Source organism: Rutidosis leptorrhynchoides, chromosome 8 (assembly GCF_046630445.1).
Source record: "Rutidosis leptorrhynchoides isolate AG116_Rl617_1_P2 chromosome 8, CSIRO_AGI_Rlap_v1, whole genome shotgun sequence".
Taxonomy (NCBI): Eukaryota; Viridiplantae; Streptophyta; class Magnoliopsida; order Asterales; family Asteraceae; genus Rutidosis; species Rutidosis leptorrhynchoides.
In genome coordinates this window covers 269,796,276-269,821,962 of record NC_092340.1, presented here as the reverse complement: position 1 = coordinate 269,821,962, position 25,687 = coordinate 269,796,276, and the positions used below count along the sequence as shown (strand labels likewise).

Genomic DNA, 25,687 nt, shown 5'->3' with positions numbered 1-25,687 from the left:
TACAAGTAAAGTAGATAAAAAAGAAACTTTACCATGAATAAAGTATATATCAATACGATATGTATAGGTAAATAAAGCATGTAACAAAATAATGTAATATAATATATAATTAAAATATGTGCGTGTCAAATATGCAAGTATAACCAGTCATGTAAGTACAATAAGTATACGAAAACATGTTGGTAAGAAGCATGTAGGTATACTATGTAGTATAAAATAGATGGTATACAATGTAAACATAGACAAATAAGCATACAATGATAGCATAAAAGCATGTGATATGTAAGTATGTATAAATTAATTGCTATATAATGTAATACAAACATGTAACCATATAGTGCAATAAATCCTCTGAAAATGCTACAATAAGTATAGATATATAATATAACCGTAAAACAGGTACAGCCAATACGATAAGGCACACAAGCAAGTAGGCAGGAAATATAATATAAATATATAAAAAAAAAATAAACAAAATGTAGAGCCTAGTCATCTATTCTAATTCTACTCCTCCACAAATTCCTATCAGAAGTCATGTCCTTAGTCAATAAGAGCTCCTTCATGTCAAGCTTCAATCTATCCTCCAACCTACGTCTGGGTCTACCCCTTCTCCTTACGCGCCCAACAACAAGGGTCTCGACTCTCCTAACCGGGGCTAAAAGTGGGCGCCTCAAAACATATCCAAACCATCTTAGTCGTCCTTCCCTCAGCTTGTTGGTTATGTTCCCAACTTTCAAGTTCTCCCTAAAAACTCCATTTGGTATCAAATCTAGCATTGTCTTACCACACGTCCACCTAAGCATCCTCATTTCTGCCACCTCCATCCTTCTCTCCTAGGCTTTCGTCATTGGCCAACACTCCGATCCGTACAACATGGCCGGTCTGATTGCCACCTTGAAGAATTTCCCTTTCAATTTAAGGGGTACCTTCTTGTCGCACAACACCCCTTTCGCTGCCCTCCACTTCAACCATCCTACTCGTATACGATGTGTCACGTCCTCATCTATCCTTCCCGATTTGTGAAGCATCGAGCCTAAATATCTAAAGGACTCTTGTGGAGGTAAAATTTGGTCCCCAATTTGGACGTCCACAATATCCTCTTGTTCCTCTTCGCTCGTCCTGAAATCACATCTAAGGTACTCCGACTTAAGTATGCTAATCCGTAGGCCATTTGATTCTAGGGCGCTCCTCCATTGCTCTATCCTTCTGTTAAGCTCATCCTGGGAATCCGAAACTAATACTATATTGTCCGCGAATATTAGGCACCATGGGATGTTATCTTGTATCCTTTGAGTCAGTTCGTCTAGAATCAAAGCAAAAAGATATGGGCTAAGGGCCGATCCCTGATGTAAACCTACCTCTACTGGGAAAAACTCAGTGTTTCCTACCGTCGTACGTACACGAGTCTTCGCCCCCTCATACATATCTCTAATAGTCCTTATATATCTACTTGGGACACCCCTAACATTAAGGGTCTTCCAAATCAGCTCACGCGGGACACAGTCATAAGCCTTTTCCAAGTCTACGAATGCCATGTGTAGGTTCTTTTGTTTTTCCCTATACTTCTCCATAAGGCTTCTAACGATGTGGATTGCTTCTATCGACGAACGTCCTGGCATGAAACCGAACTGGTTCTCTGAAACCTTTGTCTCACATCGGAGCCTCGTCTCAATCACTCTCTCCCAAAGCTTCATTGTATGACTAAGTAACTTTATGCCTCTATAATTACTACATATTTGCGCATCTCCCTTATTTTTGTAAATGGGAATAACCTCACTAAGTCTCCATTCTATAGGCATCTTTGCGCTTCTAAACGTCATGTTGAAAAGGTTTGTCAGCCATCTAACCCCTTCATCTCCTAGGCACCTACATGCCTCAATCGGAATTTGGTCTGGTCCTACTGCTTTGTTTCTCCCCATCTTTCGTAGAGACGATCTAACTTCCTCCTGGTTAATCCTCGTACAGAAACAGTTGTTTTGATACTCACGAACCTCATGGAGTTCCCCGTTCCGCTCGGGTCTTTCCCTACAGAAGAGGGATGCAAAATACTCCTCCCATCTATTCCTAATAAGGTCTTCTTTCACTATAGTTTGACCCGCTTCATTCTTGATAAATTTGACGTTAACCAAGTCCCTGCTTCTTCGATCCCTAGCTTTAGCTATCCTATATATGTCATTAGCTCCCTCTTTAGAGTTTAGTTTCCTATATAAATCTTCATATGCTTTGTCTTTAGCAATAGCTACGGCCTTCTTTGCTTCTCTTTTAGCTTCTTTATATCTTTCTTCTATCCTAGTTCTCTCTGCAGGTGTCCCTTCTCCAAAAGTAATGAGCTCCCTAAACCTCGTTTGTTTTAACGCGACTTTCATTTGGACATCGTCATTAAGCCACCACGATTCTCTACTACTCTTATGGGCTCTCGATGTCCCTATTGCCACCCCTAAAGTCTCTTTTGCCACATCTCTGATAGCGGACGCCATGCGGTTCCAAATCTGATCTACATCAGTAGGGGCTACGTAATCCCCTTCTACCCTCAATCTATCAGCAACAGTCGCTCTAAAAGTCTCTGTATTCGCTCCATGCAGGTTCTTCCAAAGGACTCTAGGTTGCACAACCCTGGCCATCCTACCAACTCTTCCCCGAGTGACTAGGTCCATGACCAACAATCGATGCTGGGAGGAGCACGTCAATGCTGGAAGGACCTTACAGTCCCTACAAGTCCTAAGTTCCCCTTTACGGAGGAGCAAAAAGTCAATCTGGGTGCTACGACCCCCGCTATGAAAAGTAGCTAACTGAGCATCCCTCTTCTTGAAGAAAGAGTTTGCTACGACCATCTCGTGGGCAATGGCAAACTCCAGGATTGAGCGCCCTTCTTCGTTTCTAGGGCCAAACCCAAAGCCCCCATGGGCTCCCTCGTAACCTTCTGCCTCCACTCCTATGTGTCCATTCAGATCACCCCCTATAATCAATCGATGGTCAGCTGGGCACCCCCTCACTACCTCATCTAACAATTCCCATAAACTCTTCTTTTCCGCATCACTTAAGCCCGTGTGAGGTGCGTATGCGCTTATGACCGTGAAAGTGTCCTCCTTAATAATTAGACTAACCGACATAATCCTATCGCTAAGCCTACTTACGTCAACAACGTTATCCTTATGTAGTTTGCCCAAAAAGATACCTACCCCGTTTCGTGCTATCCTAGAACCCGAGTACCACAACCTATAGTCTTTAATATCTACCGCCCCTTCACCCTTCCATCTAGTCTCTTGAACACACCCTATGTCTACATTACTCTTAAGAAATGTATCAACGAGCTCAATCCTCTTACCCGTCAAGGTTCCTATATTCCAACTACCCACTCTAATCCCACCCGGGGTAGCAACCCTATTACCCCCTCTAACCCCTCTAGTCCTATCCGCCCCTAATCTAGGAGGACATGACCTCAGGTGATCATAGGTGCTAGTAGGGTCTATATTAACCTATAAAGAAAATAAAAATTGAGAGAATTCAAAACAAAAAAGTAAAATACAATAAAGACCAGGCTATACAATAGTAAACAGTCAAAGTAAGGCAAAAGATAGGAAAAAGATAGCAAATAGTAAGAAATAAATAGATGAGATAAGAAAATAAATAAAAAAACAAGTTCAGCAAGATAGAAAAATACTCCGTATATTCTAATAATACCAATCACATAACTAGTATACAAAAAAGTAAGGCTCACAAGATTAGGATAATACAGTCAAAGTAAGGTTAAAGGTAAAAGAAGTTTAAGGGTAGAAAGAAACAAACACATCCTTGTGTAAACAAGGAAATTCCGGCAGCGGTGGCTAGCGACGGCACAAGGGCAGCAGGAGGCGGCGGAATTAGCGAAGCTTCGTTTTAATACCTACGAAAAGAACAGAGAAAGTGCCCGGAAAAAATTCCGGCGAACTGAGCGACGGCGCGTGGCGGCGCGTTTCGAAACGCTTGCCGGCGAAAATCGAACTCACAGAATCAGAAAAATGCCGCAAGTTTAATGATGTAGGTTACGGCTTCTAATTCACTAGAAAATAGGAGCAATTTCCATTTACAAATTAGGATTAGTTGTTTGCTTTTGGGGTGGGGAAAGTGTCAATTTTTATATTATTTAAAGTTGTAAAAAGTACAATTTTTATAAAAATATTATTTTTATATTATTTATTTTATTAAAGTATTAATTTTATATATTAATAAAACTAATTAAACTAAAAATACAAATTAATAATAAAAACTAAAACTAATTAATTTAAAATTAAACCCTAATTAGGGTTTTAATAATAATAAATAATACTCCGTAAATAATGCAGATTTAGGTCAAATGTGGCGTGTCAGACAGGGCCATGCGATCGCATGGTCCTCACGTTAAAAATCCATGCGGTCGCATGGATAAGGGTTTCGGGCCAGGTTCTGGGCTGCTACAGTGTAGTGGCCCGAATGTTTTTTTTTTCTGTTTTAATTTTCTGTATTAAAATTTATAAAAAGTATAAATTAAATAAAACTTATATTTTTACAAACTAAAAATAGAAATAGAAATATTTTATAATTTTATATATAAATTTAACAAACTCTTAAAAATATATATATATTGTTATTTTTCTTTTTATATTTTTGTATTTTTTTATATTTTTTAAAAACGTATATTTTTAATAAAAATTTAATAAAATTCTAATAAAATCTTTTTTTTATATTATATAGCGTTGCGCTTCCGGTGTTTAAGCAAGAAGTCCCCGGCAGTGGCGCCAAAAATACTTGATGTGTGTGAGGCGGTGTATAAAATAGTTATAATTTTTACAAGGAAATACTATTAAATACGATACAATTTTACACAAGTTATTTATTTATTTAAAGAGTGGATATACCTAAACCATGCTACAACACTTATAGGCAGTGTACCTAATCGTACAGTAGTGTAGTTTTTAGTAAGTCCAGTTCGTCCACAAGGAACTCTAGCTAAGTTTAATGCTATATTAGTTTTAACTTATAATTGTAAAAATACAAAAATATATATAAGTAGTATTATTATTATAAAGGGGGTTTTTACCGTTTAATGACCGGTTTATCGATTTTAAAACTTTAGTCGCAGTTAAAACCTAATGTAAAATATTAAAAATAAATATAACTTAATTTAAAGCGTAAAGTAAATAACGATAATGAAATTGCGATAAATACAAGTGCGATAAAATAAAATTGCGATAATTAAAGAGTACGATAATTAAAAATGCAATTAAATAAAATGACAATAAATAAAAGTGCGATAATTAAAAGTACAATTAAATATGAAATATATAAATTATGCTTATTTAAACTTCCGTAATCAAGATGTTTGACGTGTTGATTTTAGTTTTATTACCATGGGTTAATTGTCATTTGTCCTGGATTATTCGATATATCCATACGGATTTGTCCATAATAGTCCATCAGTCATAATCATAAAGTGCGAAAGTCTTCGTCAAATTATTCTTATTCCCGAAGTCAAATATTCTAACTAATTGGGGATTCGAATTGTAACAAGGTCTTAATACTTTGTTTAATAAATACACCAGGTTATCGACTGCGTGTAGACCAAGGTTTTACTACTTTGTTAACAATTACACCAATTACCCTTGAATGTAATCCACCCCTGTTTCAACAAGTCTATTAACTATTAATCCAGTTCCGTGTCCGGTAAAATGAACAATTATTGGTATTTATAGATATCCCGCCCACCGTACTCAGTCAAGCGTATGTGGTTATATATAAATACGTCAAATTATAAGTCTATATATTAAATCAACGAGGTATCATTTAGTTAATATAAAACCCATTAATAGCCCATAGTCTAATTTCTAAAAGTGTCGTTTTTTTGTCCAAAGCCCAATTACCCAATTTTAATATTTAGCCCAAAATCACGATTACTTCGGCATTAAATAAGCATAATAATAACTTAGCTACGGGACATTAAATTAAAAAGATTGAACATAACTTACAATGATTAAAAATAGTGTAGCGTTACACTGACAGAATTTCGACTTACACCCTTACAACATTCGCTAACATACCCTTATTATTAGAATTTAAAATTAAAATTAAAATTATAATATAAATATAAATATATATACGTTGATAGATAGGAAAAGAAAAAGATGGATATATGATCAACCAAAACTGCGAATTTATAGGCATGTGGCCAGCTACCTACTGCCATGCGATCGCATGGGATTTAGGCCTTCAGGCCATGCGATCGCATGGCCACTTTTTCCAGCTCACATGATTTGTTTCCTAGCTTTGCCGACGATTTTAAATATAATATATAATATATAAATAATTTTAAGAATTATTTAAATATTATATTATATTCATGTGCATAGTTGACTTGTAATTTTTAGTCCGTTGCGTCGAGCGTTGAGAGTTGACTCTGGTCCCGGTTCTGGATTTTCGAACGTCCTTTCGTACAATTTAATATCTTGTATTTTGCGTTTTGCGTCTTGCACTCTTGTAATTTTGAGACGTTTCTCATCAATAATTTGAACCACTTTGATTGTACTTTGTACTTTTGAGCTTTTTGGCCGTTTGCATCTTCAATTCATCGAATCTGTCTTTTGTCTTCACCTTTTATTATTTAAACGAATATCACTTGTAAATAGAACAATTGCAACTAAAAGCTTGTCTTTCTTGAGGGATAATGCTATGAAATATATGTTCGTTTTTAGCATTATCAGTGTACGTTAAACTTAATGGGTAAAGAGTTTGAAATTGACTTGATACCTATAGAGCTAGGGAGCTTCGATGTAATAATTGGTATGGATTGGTTAGCCAAAATGAAATCTCACATCCTTTGCGATCTTAAAGCGATTCAAATTCCTATCGAGAATGGTGAACCCTTGATTGTCTATGGCAATAAGAGTTGCACCGGACTCAACCTCGTCTCGTGCCTTAAAGTTGAAAAATACCTTTGTAAAGGTTGTTTCGCGATTCTAGCCCACGTTAAGAAAGTTGAGACCGACGAGAAGCATATCTATGATGTGCCAATTGTTAGTGACTTTTCCGATGTTTTTCCCGACGAATTGCCTGGTCTCCCACCTCATCGACCGTTAGAATTCCAAATCGAACTTATTCCGAGAGCCGCACTCGTAGCACGTGCACCATATAGACTTGCTCCATCCGAAATGCAAGAATTGCAAAGTCAAATCCAAGAACTACTTGACCGTGGTTTTATCCAACCTAGCCATTCACCATGGGGTGCTCCGATCTTATTCGTTAAGAAGAAAGATGGATCCCTACGAATGTGCATCGACTATCGTAAACTAAACAATTTGACGGTTAAGAACCGATATCCTCTTCCACGCATCGATGACCTCTTCGATCAACTACAAGGATCTTGTGTATATTCAAAAATCAATCTCCGCTCGGGTTATCATCAACTAAGGGTTAAGGGGGAAGATGTCTCCAAAACCGCTTTCCGGACTCGCTATGGTAGTTACGAATTCCTTGTCATGCCATTTGGTCTAACTAATGCACTGGCGGTGTTCATGGATCTTATGAACCGCGTGTGCAAACCGTATATCGACAAATTCATTATTGTATTCATCGATGACATCTTGGTCTATTCTAAAAGCGAAGAAGAGCACAAACAACACCTTCGACTTGTGCTCGAACTCTTGAGACAAGAACGACTCTATGCCAAGTTCTCCAAGTGTGAATTTTGGTTGAAGGTAGTTCAATTTCTTGGTCATGTTGTAAGAGATCAAGGTATTAAGGTCGATCCCGCAAAAATCGAAGCCATTAGCAAATGGGAGACCCCTACTACTCCTACTCACATTCGTCAATTCTTGGGTCTCGCAGGGTACTATCATAGATTCATCGAAAACTTTTATTTGGTTGCACGTCCTCTAACCGCGTTAACTCACAAGGGAAAGAAATTCATTTGGGCAACCGAACAAGAATACGCGTTTCAAATCTTGAAGACAAAGCTAACCACCTGCCCTATCTTGTCACTTCCCGAAGGTAATGATGATTTTGTTATATATTGTGATGCCTCGAAACATGGTTTTGGGTGTGTATTGATGCAACGAAAGAAAGTCATTGCTTATGCATCTCGACAACTAAAAATTCATGAACGGAACTACACGACCCATAATCTCGAACTCGGAGCCGTTGTCTTTGCACTCAAAATGTGGAGACATTATCTTTATGGGACCATAAGTACCATCTTCACCGATCACAAAATCCTCTAACACATCTTCAATCAAAAGCAACTAAACATGAGACAACGGCGGTGGATTGAAACTTTGAATGATTATGATTGTGAGCTTCGTTACCATCCGTGAAAGGTGAATGTAGTAGCCGATGCCTTAAGTCGAAAAGAAAGAGCGGTGCCTCTTCGTGTCCGAGCTTTAAACATCACCATCCTTACCAATCTCAATAACCAAATTCGGGTAGCCCAAGATGAGGCTCTCAAGGATGAAAACATTTCTCTCGAACGCTTAAACGTCCTCACCTCTTGATTCGAAGTTAAGGAGACCGGACTCCGATATTTCACCGGAAGAATTTGGGTGCCTAGTTATGGGGACTTGCGAAACCTTATTCTAGACGAAGCCCATAAATCAAGGTATTAGATTCACCTCGATGCCAATAAGATGTACCACGACCTTAAAGAACAATATTGGTGGCTGAACATTAAAAGGGACGTCACTACTTATGTTGGAAAGTGCCTAACTTGCTCCGAAGTCAAAGCCGAACATCAAAGACCATCCGGATTACTTCAACAACCTGAAATCCCGCAATAGAAGTGGGAAAGAATAACGATGGATTTTATCACAAAACTACCAAGAACGGCAAGCGGTTATGATACTATTTGGGTTATTGTAGACTGTCTCACCAAATCTGCTCACTTCCTTGCCATGAAGGAAACCGACAAAATGGAGAAACTTGCACAACTTTACATTAAAGAGATCGTAGCCCGTCACGGTGTACCATTATCAATTATTTCCGATCGAGATGGCCGTTTTGTTTCTAGATTCTGGCGTACTTTACAAGAAGCGTTGGGAACACGATTAGACATGAGCACCGCATACCATCCGCAAACTGACGGACAAAGCAAACGCACAATTCAAACCTTGGAAGACATGTTACGAGCTTACGTTATCGATTTCGGAAAAGCTTGGGACAAGCGCTTGCCTCTCGCTGAATTCTCCTACAACAATAGTTATCAAGCGAGTATTAACGCCGCACCATTCGAAGTATTATATGGCCAAAAATGCCGTTCACCTCTTTGTTGGACCAAAGCAGGCGACACACAAATCACGGACCTGAACTCATTCATGAAACAACCGAGAAGATCTTTCAAATCCGAGATAGGCTTAGGATGGCCTGTAGTCGTCAAAAGAGCTATACCGACATTAGACGCAACGACCTCGAATTCCAAGTCGGTGACCGCGTAATGTTAAAATTCGCACCTTGGAAAGGTGTAATCCGTTTCGGGAAACGCGGGAAACTAAATCCGCGGTATATTGGTCCTTTCGAAATCTTGGAGCGTGTTGGAACCGTTGCTTATCGTTTAGATCTCCCGCCTCAAATGAGCTCCGTTCATCCTACTTTCCATGTATCAAATTTAAAGAAGTGTTTTGCCGAACCCGAACTAGTCATCCCTCTCGAGGAGCTTACTATTGATGACAAACTTCACTTTGTGGAAGAACCGGTTGAAATTGTGGACCACTCCCTCAAAACGCTAAAACAAAGCCGAATTCCAATTGTCAAAGTCCGTTAGAACGCCAAAAGGGGACCCGAGTTTACTTGGGAAAGACAAGATCAAATGTAAAGAAATTATCCTCACTTATTCGTAGAGTCGGCAACACAAGATCCCAAGGAAGAAACAACGACCACTACATCTACTTAAATTTCAGGACGAAATTTCTTTTAAGGAGTAGGTAATGTAACATCCCGTCTTTTTCCGTTTGTTTTCTGTTTAATTATTTTAAAAGTTCGTTATATAATCGTAACATCTTCCATTAATACGCGTTCTTAAAATATTCCGTTTAGGTAATTCACGCACCCGCTCTTAAACTTGAGGGACTAAACTTGCCAAGAGACTAAAGATTTAACTAGGTCAACTAGTCAAACCTTTCTCCTCCACTCACTCACTCACCTCCTCTTTCTTCTTTTTGATACTTCCAAATCCTCTCAACTCTCAAACAAAGATTCATCATCTATTCAAGATTTAGCAAGCGTCAACTCAAACAAATTACATCTCGGAATCCTTGCATCTTCCTCTTCGAATCCATACCAACTTCATTGCATTTGGGTAACTTTCTAAAATCACTAGATTTCATGTTCTTGATATTTTTGACTTATAAAAGTGTTTGTTAGTGTCTATGGCTCGAGTCTAACATGAATATATGATTTGTATGCTCGATCTCGTTGTTTTAGATTTACTAGCATGAACTTGAAGATTGTGTGACGACCCGGGAATTTCCGACCCAGTTTAAACTTAATCTTTATATGATTTCGATACGATAAGCAAAGTTTGAAATGTTGAGTCTCAAAACTTTTGAACAGTTTACATAGTTTCATTCAACCATTCGACCAGTTTCGACGATTCACGAACAATTATTTGTAATTAAATATGTATATAAATATAAATATACTAACTTAGAATAATCAAATCTCAATATAATAAACAGAAGTAAGAATGCAAAATAATATATAAGATAATAAAATAGTTATAAAACTGAAAACCATATATAAAGATATATAATTTCTCTAAACGATTATTAGGTATATGAGATTGTACATAAAAAGTCTAAATATCATATGTTATTATCGATTAGTGAATATTGTATAACATACAAAATTAATGGATTGAATGAGGTTACAAGTTAAAATATATATATATATAATTATTATACAAAAATTATTAACATTACTTCATTAAGATTATTAATGTTAATATTAATATCAGTGTTATTAATATTAATATATATTAAGGATGGAAGTTAATACATTTAAGTTGTTATAAAATTTTTATTAATAATACTATTATTGTCATCATTAATATAATTATTATTATACTTAGTAACAAGATTATAATTTTGTTCATTATTATTATTTTTATATTCATTATTATTAATATAGTTACCATAAAAATAAATACAAATTATTAATATTATCATTAATAATATTATTTTCAATGTTAAAATTACTATTATAAATTTTATTATTAATGTTAGTATTATCATTATAATTAATATTAAGAGTGATATTATTATTGTAGTTGTATTCATATTTATAAGATTAATTATGATACATAAATTTTGATATACATACAGATATATACACAATAAATATAAATATATATAAATAGATAATTATATATATATAGATACTGAATTATACAGATACGTTTATGATATATACAGATATACAATATATTAATACTTAATAATATCAATACGCGTACAAATACATAATAAAATCAAAAATCTGTTTTGCATCGTTTTCAGGCTGTGATGAATTTGATTTTGTGTCTTTAAGGTCGTACAATCAAAGATTTAATCACTGAATAAATCTAAACTCTATTAGCTATCAATTTTCCTTTTTATTTTTCTAATATATATTGTGTACTGAGGGAATCATCTTTGTCGAGTGCCTAGGCTACAACACAATCTGTAATTGAACTACATTAGCTGTAAACATGCTTATTAACCTTTACCTAATACTCTACAAACACAATGGGAGTTAAAAACAACAAAATCAAGTTCTAATATGAAGAAACCAACACAAATGCCCTGTTCTTCACCCATTTTTCCAAAACATTAAATTTGAGTTTGAATTAAAAATCCTTTAATGCAGTTCTGTGGTAAACCTTTCATTTAAACTATCTGTCAAGTTTCATCTTCCAAATCTTCTTAACAAATTCTAATTTTGAAAGTCAAAGTTTCGATCAAAAGTCAAACCGAGTGTTCTTGATGAAAATTAGAGATTGTTTTTATGTTTTAAGTTAAATTGGATTTCCAGATAGTTTCAAAAGAAGATTTAAAACATTTTTCATGTTATGATCATAGCCTATAACGTCCTCCAAATCAAAATCACAATTTCTTTTTTTTTCCTTCTCTACGAACTGCAGTAGCAGTAATCATTTTTTTTTTCGATTGCTAAATTATTTTAAACCCTCAATATAGGTTAATTTCGTTTTATTCTTAATTACTAAAAAACGAACAACTTATATTTGGAACTGGTTTTGATTCAATGATCGACTGACTTGAAAAAGGAGAAGATATTAGGATAATAGTTATAAATAAATGGTTCTGTGTTTAATCAGAAAAATGTTGTGGAGCAGATGGTTAAGTGCAGTGTCGGGTTTCGAGAGGTTGTGGGTTCGAGCCACGCAAGGGCTGTTTTTCTGTTTGGAATTCTTTTTATTTTGAGGTAGTCTATATTTATTTAATTATTATTATTATTCTTATTACTCATTAATATTAATTATTATTACTATTATTATTATCATAAATATGATTATATTTGCTATAATTATTATTGTTATTATTATTATTACACATATCATTAGTGTTATATATATATATATATATATATATATATATATATATATATATATATATATATATATATATATATATATATATATATATATATATATATATATATATATATATATATATATATATATTAATTTACTATTAAGTATTAGAACTATTATTATTACTATTGATTATCATTTATAACCATTATTATTATTAACATAATAATTAGTATTGTTATTAGTAAATTTATTATCATTATTATCTTTAGTAGTAAAATTTTTATATTCATAGTTGCTATTATTATTATTATTAGTATTATTATTATTACAATCGTTATTATTATCATTCCTATCATTACTAGTATTATTACAAATGGATATATTTTTATATAAAAGTACATTACAATAATATTAAAATAACATATCACCATACTGTTATTATTATTAATGATAATTACTAAACTATATATATATAAAATGTATCAGATAATACGTAAATATATTGTTATCATATATAAACCCTAATACATATTTTAACATAGTACAAAGAACGATAAATATTAGTTATACTATATACATAAATTAAAAATATTAAATTGATCTAGATATCAAATACTATAACAAGTATATTATTAATAATAATTATATAAACCTACTCGATTACGATTACATATTTTAATAGATATACAATTGATATAGGTTCGTGAATCCGAGGCCAACCCTACAATTGTTCAATGTCGTAATATGTATTTTTACTACAAAATACATTAGGTGAGTTTCATTTGCTCCCTTTTTAAATGCTTTTACAATATATATTTTTGGGACTGAGAATACATGCGCTGCTTTTATAAATGTTTTACGAAATAGACACAAGTAATCGAAACTACATTATATGGTTGAATGATCGAAGCCGAATATGCCCCTTTTGCTTGGTAACCTAAGAATTAGTAAACCGATCTACTAATTGACGCGAATCCTAATGATAGATCTATGGGCCCGACGAACCCCATCCAAAGTACCGGATGCTTTAGTACTTCGATGTTGTTTTATATCATGTCCGAAGGATTTCCCGAAATGATAGGGGATATTCTTATATGCATCTTGTTAATGTCGGTTACCAGGTGTTCAATCCATATGAATGATATTTTTGTCTCTATGCATGGGACGTATATTTATGAGAACTGGAAATGAAATTCTTGTGGTCTATTAAAATGATGGAAACGATTATTTATGTTAAACTAATGAACTCACCAACCTTTTGGTTGACACTTTAAAGCATGTTTATTCTCAGGTATGAAAGAAATCTTTCGCTGTGCATTTGCTCATTTTAAAGATATTACTTGGAGTCATTCATGACATATTTCAAAAGACGTTGTATTCGAGTCGTTGAGTTCATTAAGATTATTATTAAGTCAATTATAGTTGGATATATTATGAAATGGTATGCATGCCGTCAATTTTCGATGAAATAAAAGTTTGTCTTTTAAAAACGAATGCAATGTTTGTAAAATGTATCATATAGAGGTCAAGTACCTCGCGATGTAACCAAATGTAATGTATTCGTCTAGATGGATTAGGACAGGTCCTTTCAGATTGTGTGTTTGATCTCGAGATTTAGTTGCTTAAATGTTGTTAGATGTTAAAAGTGCATGTATTAAATATGTTACTAGCATCACTAGCTCCACTTTGATGTGTAGGTTGATCAAGAAAGCTTCGCTAACATGATTATTAATTTTGTAATTTTGGTTAGAGTTTGATAGACTTAATTATGAACTTTTGATGCATTAAATGCTTGACAATGTTGTTTGTAAGTATTTAGTTGTATTGTGCGCGAAATTGCCTACGAAACGGCGTATTATATGTGTGCATTCAATTCCCGAATCATCAATGTGCATTTATGAACTTGGATGCAATTAATGGTGAACATTTAATGTGGTTTTGGTTGTTATAAATCTTGAATTGATTGATGAAATGTGCTTAGTTGTTTTCCTCGTCAAAATACCTTTCCGGCGATATAAGATACATGTTATGATTGTTTGCGGATCATAAATTGGGATTGTTTGAGTTTTGGTTCGTGCACTTGTGTAATTTCAGCAAGCAGGATCTGTGTACTGATTGGAACGCCGTCCAAACATTTGGATTCCGTCCAGCCCTTCACATCTGGGCGCCGTCCTGCCTATTTGGACGCCGTCCAAATGAACTACCAGATTCTGTTTGGGTTGGTCGTTTACCGTTTAATTCTAACTATGCTACGCACCTCCGATTAACATGTAACTTGTTCTAACATGCTCATATATGATTATAAAACTCAGAAAAATTGTCCGAGACCCGACCCGAACGTGTTGACATTTTCGTTGACTTTGACTTGACCAAAGTTGACTTTTATTCAAACTTAACCGAATACTTATGCAATCGTTCTAACAGGCTTTTATACTTGTATCTTGCATGAAACTTGACAACGTGATTCACATGCTATCTATTAATCGAGTCGTAACGAGCCATAGGACTAATTGAGCACTTTGACTAACTTCATGCTTACCGATATTGATACAACCTATTGTTTAGGTCGAGACTAGCATTCTTTCTTGCACACGTTTACTTTGTGAAGTACATTTACATTCGTGCACTCAAGGTGAGATCATAGTCCCACTTTTACTCTTTTAAACTTATACTTGGGATGAGAAAACACAAATGATTTATACTTTTATACTTTGAACACAAATACGAAAGCAAAGATACATACGAGTTAGAACAAAAATCCTCAAGTCCAATTATCATTAGTTACACTTGTAGGGTGTAAGCGAGAACTTATGTTGTGTGGCCATACAGGTTTGACGAACCCTCATTCGGATGAATGAAACGTATTTTCGGGATATAGTGTAGGTTCTAACACTATTATGCAGAGGTAAGATTCAGTTAAGCTTTGGTAATTGGGTGCTCGTGATACAAATAACATCTTTTGGGATGTATACACTTGATATTCACTTTATACTAAATCTTGTGGTTCAAAACATACTTTATACATACACCTATGATTTCACCAACATTTTCGTTGACATATTTTCTATGTTTTTCTTAGGTCCTTGAATGCTAAGAGATACATGCTTCCGCACTATACTTTTTGATACTTGCTTAGATGTCGAGTATACATGCATACGTGGAGCGTCTTTTGACTTACTTTAAATTGTGTCGCATATGTTTTAATTGTGCTTTAAACACTGTAACATGTTTAGTCGTTGAACTACTTTGTAAACTTTGAAACATCTTTATATTTGAAATGAATGCGACATATTTTGGTCAAACGTTGTTTTAAAGACTTATGACCACGTAGCGGGACCGAAGTAGACGGCGCCGTCGATGATGATTTTGCCGGGTCGCTACAATGGTGAGGGAAGGTGACGGGTTGATTGAAGAAGGGGTGATTCATGGTGTAGGTGATCATGGTTTAAGCTTGTGAAATAGAAAATAATAGTAGTGGAGTTGGTGAAGTTAATTTGAAGTGATGGTGATTTGGTTCCGGCTGTATATAGTGACAAAAGAAACAGAAGTGGTTCGTGTTGGTGTTCAAATTTAGACATAAAACAGTAGGTGTAGCAGGTTAACGGGGTGGTGATGGTGCTCCGGTGGGTGAGGGTGGCGTTTTGATGATAGATGTGAGGTGATGGGTTGTTGTTTGAAATGGTGATCAAAGTTTTATGAAGAAGAAAGATGTGGTCTTTTGTTGTGTCGGTGAAACAAGAAAAGAAATGAAACATGAAATGCAAGCAGAGGAATGAGGAAAAGAAGAAGAGTGATGATTGATATTGATTCATATGTCAGTATATGTATATTATGTATATAGATATAGATAGATAGTGGAGAAAGACAGCAAATCCTCAATCATCATTTAAGTTTACGGATGTAATAATAATAATTTAAAGAAATAATATAAAATTAATAATAATTAATAATATTAATAATAAATAATTTAATAATAATCAAGGAAATATACATGTGTAAATTGTTAGCCGTCATCTACAATTGGTTTAATATTTCTTTTACGCACTGAAATTCGCGCTCCGTTTGTTAATCAGTGGCAGATACAAAGTCTCCGAAAAAATTCCATTTTTACATTAATTTCCTTTATTTATTTTAGTCATTATGGTATACAATTGGTTATTAATTATTTAAAATTATTAAATAAAAATAAAATCAACTGTCCGCACTCGATCCTGGGTAAAATGTAAAAAGTGCTAAAATTTAATAATTAGATTCTAAATATACATTTAATAAGCCTATAATTTATATAACTCATTTTTGGATCACCGTTTATTTTAGAATCATATAAGTTTAAATTTAACCTGCTTAATATCAATCAGAACATCAACGAGTATTATAAATCATTAAATAATTATATTTAATATACTCTATATATATATATATATATATATATATATATATATATATATATATATATATATATATATATATATATATATATATATATATTCATTTTAATAACGATTTAATTATATCATATATTATTATTTTAAGTTATTATATATACATGTAATTATATGTTTATATTTATATATATATATATATATATATATATATATATATATATATATATATATACACATTTATTAACAAATAATGGTTCGTGAATCATCAAAACTGGTCGAGGTTAAATGAATGTATGTAAACAATTCAAAAATTTTGAGACTCAGGATAATAGACTTTGCTTATCATGTCAGAATTATGAAATCATTTACAGAATCAAGTTCAAAATAAGTCGAAATTTTTCGGGTCGTCACAGTCATAAGATATTCATGAAAAGTTTTACCAACAAGATCAGATTTCAATACCCTTTGCACAAGGTCAGGAATACCAAACTTCAAATCAATAAATTTTTTCTCTAAGGCAGCAGCAGTAATAGTTTTTTCATCAACAAGACACCTTTCTTATTCCAGCAACTTCTTCAACTCCTCTACTTCCTTCAATAATTTACTCTTTTCTTCCATCACCTTTTCTTTTTCCAATCTCTCAGCAACACATTTTTTCTCAATTAGCTGAAGTGTTTCCTCTTTCTTCTTCGCCAAATCAACTACTGTTTTCCATTTCAAGTTAGCATCGTTCAAATCAATTTCCATCCTTTTCAGCTTGCTAGAATTCTGGACAGCATTGTCAACAAAAGTTGCTTGAGCCTCTTGCATTTTCAGACCATGAAGTACTTGGTGATTCAGAAGTACCAATGCTGCAGTAGTAGATTAGCAACTTTATTTAAGGGTCATTGCAGTTAGAGATGAAGAAATATCAGCAATCGTATTTCCCTGCAAGATAAACATACATTTAAAAACTACAAAAAAATGTGGACAACACAAATAGATTTCCAAGAATTAACTGGTGATATACCTTCAGAAAATTAACAAAGCTGTCAGATTTGTTAACAAGATTTTCCAGAAAGCTTCTTAAGCCTGCCAGAGGGACAACGGAAGGCGGCTGAGAAGAAGAAGAATATTGTGTTGTACTTATTCTTGTAGAAGTTAATGGGTTAGTGAAAGAAGGAGTCTCAAAGGTATTATCCTCATGTGTTTCTTCATCCTCCTCTTCATCGTCATCTTCTTCAGCATCAACAGCTTTGTCACTCTTCTTACCACTAGTAGTGGTTTCAGCATCCTCTGCTGGCAAAATCAGTTCTACAACATAGATAAATAACTTTACAGATTAGCATTAACAAATATTATAGACATTATTACACGGCATAAGTAAATAGACATACTTCTTTTCTTTGCTTGTTGGGAAGCTTTACCAGGTGCACGCTTCCACACATGCTTTGTGTGTTTACCATTCTTTTTGACGCCAGACGATTTGGGAGTAGCCTCGATAATTTCCACATCAGATGAAGAAGGCTGTGCAGCATCATCATTGCCGCCTTCCGTAGGCCGTTCAGGATTTTTAACTGCTCCTCAAGTATCTTTAATTTTGTCAGCCTCAAGTTCTACAGCAGTTTTTGGCCGGTCAGTAAAGTAAGGGAATCTAAATTGGCCTTCTTAAACACTTTAAAGACCTGCATTTCTTCTTCTGCAAAAGATGAACACATTGAATATAAAGCATATAAGATTACATTTTACAATGACATAATACAAGTATAGCATATTTATAAAATATCTACCACAGCCTTTCTAGTGTAGCACTGGTGCAAATCCAGCACGCCAGTTGTCACTCATCCCACAACGGACTAAAATGGCTTCGTTATCAGCATATGAATGTTGTGGAAGTTCCAATAACTTCCACTCTTCAACAGTTGTTCTATCATCATCAGACAACATGATTGATTTACTTACTCCTATTTTGGTTTTCCTCCATTTCCGAATATTTGCCCAATTATCCTGGATAACCCTTTCATTGACAAAAAAGAAGGGTTCTTTCCTTCTTTTAAAGAGGTTTCTTTCGTTCCAGTGAAAGCTTTATTAGCTTTACAATCAAATGTATACCAGCATTTGCTCACCAGTCGAGTTCTAAATAACTCGTGAAAAACATTTATATTGGGAATTTTATCAACAGCGTTACAGTACAATTCAAAAAGCACAATTTTTTTGTAACCCAAGTGGATGAATTTAGCTAAGGCCAATCCCATAATGAGATAGAAGTTGTTGAAGGAAAACAGTGGGAGGAATACGAAGGTTACCTATAGTAAGTTGAAGTTTATACAGTGTAATCATCTTTTTGGGAGGATTGTTTGCTCTATCACTAGGAGAAGGAACCATGGGATTTAGTAATCTAAGATTCCTATGATCTATACATAGTCTATCTATTTCGGATTCAGTAATACTTGATGGGATGGTGCTCACATCACGGTTGTCTCTTTGAGAAGAAGTGCTGCTGGATTCGACCATGGTAGTATGAAAATTAAAAATTCAAGCAGAAGAGAAAGATGAGTAATCACTGACCTTGCACTTAACAGATCGCTAAAATGAATAATTGCAGTTATCTTCACAGCAAATAATCAATTTTCGGAAAAGGAAAAAAGGGAACGGGAACGGGCTATTTATAGTCAAGTATATTGATAATAAAGGGATAAGATTGACACAGGTGTACGGGCCAGATCAATTGGACAACAATTTAAATTTTGAAAATAAATCAAAAAGATTTTGGGGGCAATTTCATAATTGAAATGTGACATCAGAGCAGGAAAGCAGACGGCTGCAGCAGTTTTGTGTCTTCGAGGAAAAAGGCATCTTTTATTTTTAGTTTAATGACTTTATTTTTTGCAAAAATAAAGACATTAAACTGGGGGGACTTAATGGTGTATTCTAGGGGATACACGCATAAAAACACCATTTCTATACAGAAAGATGGATCAAAAAGCATAAAAGATAATAAAATTTGGCGGTTTTCAATGTTTGCCGCCCAGCGTACAGCAGGCTGCCCAGCGTCAAGCGTAAGCCCTGCAGGCAGCTTCTATGCTTAAGCCCTTTAACTCAGCGCGTGAATGGCACGCAGCCACGTCAGCACACGCCACCGACCTTCCGGATATTTCATGTAACAGAACCACTCATTAATTGACACGTATATCCCGAGAATTTCGGGCATTCTGTGCCTATAAATAGACCCCCTGGGTCACCACATTTCACATTTGAACTTCAGTTCAGTTAGAGAGAAGTACACTTTCTCTCACACAGTTCTTTCTCACTCTAAATGTACATTATCCGCTTAGCAGTAATACGCTAGACGGATCAATTACAGATTGATCCTCAGATTGATTGAGGCCACCCCACGGATCTCTCATCCATGTTCCAGGTCTACAGAGATTATTTCTCGAGGGAAAACAACAATCAACATCATACGCCACACGCTGAGTAACTATTGTCTTGTACTGGTACCTTACAACCACTATACAGAAAATCGTACCAACAGGATTGGTGATAAGTTAAAAGATAGGATTAGAGAGAATCCAAAGATCAAACTAAGGCAAATGCAAGATATCATAATGAATAAGTATTCTTTAAGAGTTACCAATAACCAATGTCGTAGAGCTAAGTCTAAGGTTGTTTATTTTGATGTGTAATCCAGAAGTACACATTATACTAGAATATGGGATTATGGGGCTGCTATTGAAAAAATAAACACATGAAGTACAGTTAAAATTGATGTTCAAACCATGCCCAATGGCCAAACTGTCTTCCAAAGGTTTATGTGTGTTTTGGCTCACTAAAATAGGGATGGTTACAAGGTTGCAGGAAGGTGATTGGGTTGGATGGATGCTTCCTTAAGGGTGTTGCCACTGGTCAATTATTGAGTGCAGTTGGTAAGGATGCAAATAAGCAAGTCCATCCAATTGCTTGGGCAGTGTTAGATATAGAGACAATTGATAATTGGACATGGTTTATGAATCTGTTGAGTGAAGATCTTAGATTAAATAATGGTGAAGAAGTTGTTGTAATTTCAGATGAACACAAGGTATAACAAATTTACTTATATATACTTGTATACTTGTTTACATATACTAAATTTACTGATGTATACTTGTTTACATATATGTATTGTACAGGGTCTTATTGAGGCAGTTAAAACTGTTTTGCCAAATGGAGAGCATAGACAATGTGCAAGACATGTTTATGGAAACTTTTGTAAGAAATGGCCTGGTGTGCATTTTAGACAGTTGTTTTGGCAAGCATCAAAGTGCTCATACATTGAAAAGTTTGAGTTCATTATGCAAAAGCTCAAAGAAATTGATGAACAAGCTTATCATTACTTAGCAGATAGAAGACCAGCAACCTGGAGTCGAGCATTCTACAAAGATGGATTTGATTGTGATGCTGTAGAGAATGGAATGGAACTCGATGATTAAAGATGCCAGAAACAAGCCTATAATAGGAATGTTGGAAGAGATTAGAATGAAAGTTATGGTAAGGTTAGTGGATCAAAGGACAACTGAAGAACAATAGGCTCATCAAGTATGTCCTACAATTAGACTTAGAATTGAAAAGAATCAGAGGCTTTAAATGTATGTATATATATATGTATATATATATATATACATATATATATATATACATATATATATATATATATATATATATATATATATATATATATATATATATATATGTATATATATAATTGTTTATTTCAAATGTATATACTTATGTTTCTATATTCATGTTATTTCTATGTATCTTGAATAGGAGTTGGATGGTATGGGAAGTGGAACACAAGAGTTTGAAGTTCGTACTACTAGTCATGAAGAAATCTTTACTGTTAACTTAATCAACAAGACATGCTCATGTAGGTATTGGCAAATAGATTTTGGCTACATATAGCACATTTATCAAAACTGTTGGTGGGGAGATTCAATGGCCTAGGACAAACAAACTAGCACCATTACCTCCAGTTAAAAAGAGAATGCCTAGTAGGCCACCTGTGAAAAGAAAAAGGTCAAACACTGATGTTGAAGGCAACATTCCAGTCAGGACCACTAAAAGGAGGAAGTGGCATAATTGTTTTCAATATGGACACAACCGAGTTAGTTGCACAAATCCACCATTTCTAGTAACAGAACAAGTTAGCAACACGAGAGGTAGACCTAGAATTCAACAGAGTAGAAGTGATAGAATAGTTGATGGTGCTGTTAATAGAGGTGGTACAACTGCAGTGGGTAGAGGTGTTATTACAAAGGGGTGGTGGTATATTATTCAGTGGGTAGGGGTGGTGCAGCTGGAAAGGGTGGTGCAACTGGAAGGGGGAGGGGTGATCATGGTGGTGGTAATAGGGGTGGTGCAGCTGGAAGGGGCAGGTGTGATCATGGTAGTGGTAATAGGGGTGGTGCAGCTGGACTGGGCAGAGGTATGAGAACAAGATCTCAAAGTCAAAGTGGCAACTCTGTTGATGAAATCCCATTGGTTGAACCAGTTGTGAATCCAGTGATAAGTTCAAGTAATCCAAACGTTCAAGTGATGGAAGATACACCACTGGTTGAAATTCCAGTGATAAATGATGAAGTTATTGAAGATACAACAGTTATGAATCCAGTGATAAGGTCAAGTGACACTAACCTTCAAGTGATGGAAGATACACCAATCCAGTGATAAATTCAAGTGATCGAGTTGAACATCCACTACTTACAGAAATGAAGAGTTTTGTAAATCAAAAGAACAAACCATTTGTTCGCCCAAAAAAGAAGTCTGAGCGAATATTGAAATTGAAGCTATCCCAGAATGTTGTCAAAAAAGATGGAGTGGGGATTTTTGAAAATAATCCAATTCAAATGGAGTGAACTTGTAGTGTTTATACTTGCAGCAAATTGAACCAAACTTGTATTTTTGTATGTATTATTATTGTTGCAAGCTTAAGTTAGTAGATGCATAGCTGCTGCCTTTTGTATTTACTATGTATTATCTTTTGTAATAAATGTAATGGCTAGCAGTTTAAGTACTAGGTTTAGTTACTTTGGATTGTACTTTTGTATCTAATGCAATGGCTGCTACTTGTATTTACCTTTTGTATGTATAGTATAGTTGCTGCTACTTTTGTAGTTCACTTTTGTACACTTGTTTGCATTGAAGTCCAACAACTACACAACTCAATTGAAAATGACCAAACACCAGCATTACATTAATACTAGTGATACATTAACATTAACTTCTACAACAACTACACAACTCAAAAGAAATTAACTTCTACAACTAAAATTCAAAAGAAATTGACACAACCAACAACATTACTTTAACTTCTACGACTACATATTTTGGAAAATACCAAATGTTCACCAGAAAAAGAAGATAAAGAGAAACACTACAAGAATCAACAACAACACTTTAACCCTCCACTTCAATTTTACAACCTGCAATTCGAGTTGATCTTTAACATCGATTAATTCATAGCACTTTATAATATACCACTCGTTAGGAAGCTCTAGATTGATCCACCTGAAGTAATCGCATCGATTTGATCGGGACTGCATATAGTTTGGACAACCCATAAATCGACAAATTGTGTTTGTTCTTGTCCATGATGTTCAAACTCCTGCGACATCACCACAAAAGCATCTGTCAGATCGAAAGTTTCTCAACATCGTGTTGCAGAAAGAATTCGATTAGAGATGGAGAAAAAGAACGATGATATATGAAACCCTAATTTTGTGAGCAAGCTTTATAAAGTCGTACCCATATGAAGGGTTTTAATTGATTTTATACACATGGACTGAATTTTAAATAAAAATGTATACGTGTATTTAGTGTATTTTCAGATTGGCAAAGGAAAAAAAAGCCACATCAGCAAAGATTACCTCAATTTAACACTTTTTCAAATTATAATCCTTTTCGGCTTCCAAATTAACACACACAATCCTTTTCGGACATCTGGAAAAGTCATATTACCTCTATTGAAAAATTTGTCAATATAGGTTACCTTTTCGGGCCATTTGCCCATATAAAATATGTTAAAGTATAGATTATGTGAGGCCTGTTTAGTATAAACTGGACTATACTAAATAGGCCTCACATAATCTATACTCTAACAAAATAGGCCTAAGAGCCAAGTGTTCCAACTAACATTACGACTTCCATATGTAAGCCTAAAGAAAAGAATACATACAATGATACGAATCAAATGAAAAATACTACTCTTCTTGATCTAGTTAGGATTAAATACAACGTTATTTTGAAGCTGCCTACACATCCACAAAAATGCAGCAACAATAGCATACAACTTGGAGTTCCAAGTAATCAGCTCTCCATTCTTAAAACCATTCCTAACACACGGGCCAAAAGACATGGTGAGGAAAATCGACATCAAACCACACTTGAACTCTGCGTCAGGTGACGAGACCAATATCACTAGAGTAGAAGATGTGACTCATTAGCTCCGCTATTTCGCTAGATACAGGACACGATATAGAGTTTAAAAAACTACCTTTCAAAGATAATCTTATGTGGGTTGGTAAACTATCAAGAGCCAAATGCCACGTAAAATGTTTACTTTTCGAGGAAGAATTTTGGACTAATATGTGCACTTTACAACTATATGACATACTATTTACAACTGAATATGCTTATACAGAATATTATCCGAAAAATCAGAAAATCTAATTTAAATTAACCACACTTGATGACATAATGGCACAAAATATTATCCCGAAAATCGCAGAAAAAGTCAAATATCCTTATCTAGTAGTTAAACATGATCAACTACATCTAATTTTCAGCTCATGACAAGCCATTCACGAGAAAGAAACAAAAATCTTGGACATTGCTCTTCGTGTCCGGGAAATCCTGATATGACTCGGTCATAATGCGACCACGATCCGGATTCTCGTACACCGTAAGTCAAAAGTCACAACTTAGCGGCTTACGAGTTGCGGTGTCTGTGAAATAATTAGACCGGTTGGGATTAGTTGGATGTGACGATTTGCGAACTTTAGTTTAAAATTGCAATTATTTACTAAAATAGCAAATGTTCACAGTTTTTTTAGAAATGTAAATAAACGCCCAACACTATTTTTGTACACCAAATATTTACATAATGTCCACCACAGATATCCACCACATGATTTAAATCCATGACCTCTTGATGAGAGGGAAACTCGATACCGCTCAGCGGCGAAACTTGAACTCGGATACAGGTGGGGCAGGTGTAAATTTTTTTAAATCTTTCATATTTAGCAGGGACGAACACTAAAAAAAACCTTATTTTTTAGTAAAAAAAAATTTTTTATTGTAAAAATTTTTGTTCCGTAAAATTCAGAGTGGACGGATACCCACCTAAGGTTACTCTGTGTTCCACCTCTGATACCGCTGAACTATTGGGCTAATGGCCCTTTAGTGCAAATGTTCATAGTTACTCGTTTTAAAAAGGAAAATGATTTTTCTTGATACCTAATTATTCTACATAAATTTATGACCTGATATGTACTTATTCATCTATCATTACTATGTTTGACAAAATTAACTGATAGTTTGTAGCAGTTAAGCTGGTAGCTTTTTTATACGTATTTAGATGTTCGGTAAAATTACTGAAAAATAAAGAGTAGAATGAATAAAAAGTTATGAGTTTTTTCTCAAAGGCTATTTCTATTAGCTTTTAGTTTTTTTTATCCTTCGTCTAAAAGCTTTAAGCTCTTTTAATGAAAGGTGTCGAATCCAACAAAATAAATCCTACTCTAAAAATTTGTAGATA

At 34.6% G+C, this 25,687-nt stretch overlaps 1 protein-coding gene across 1 annotated transcript; it reads right to left on the bottom strand.

Moving 5' to 3' along the window:
• Positions 1–1,155: 1,155 nt before the first annotated feature.
• On the bottom strand, positions 1,156–17,724 carry LOC139864209 (uncharacterized). Its single transcript, XM_071852793.1, has 3 exons — positions 17,536–17,724; positions 1,677–3,476; positions 1,156–1,206 (listed from the first exon to the last, which is right to left on the bottom strand). Exons 1-3 carry the CDS (start codon positions 17,722–17,724, stop codon positions 1,156–1,158), a joined length of 2,040 nt encoding a protein of 679 aa, XP_071708894.1.
• Positions 17,725–25,687: the final 7,963 nt, after the last annotated feature.

Coding starts and splice junctions, on each gene's coding strand:
- LOC139864209 (XM_071852793.1), bottom strand. CDS start 17,724: ATGCAAGAGGCTCAAGCAACTTTTGTTGACAATGCTGTCCAGAATTCT. Junction 3,477..17,535: donor AGAGATTGGAAAAAGAAAAG/GTGATGGAAGAA, acceptor TTTTCTTTATAG/GTTAATATAGACCCTACTAG. Junction 1,207..1,676: donor CAATGAAGCTTTGGGAGAGA/GTGATTGAGACG, acceptor TGAGCTTAACAG/AAGGATAGAGCAATGGAGGA.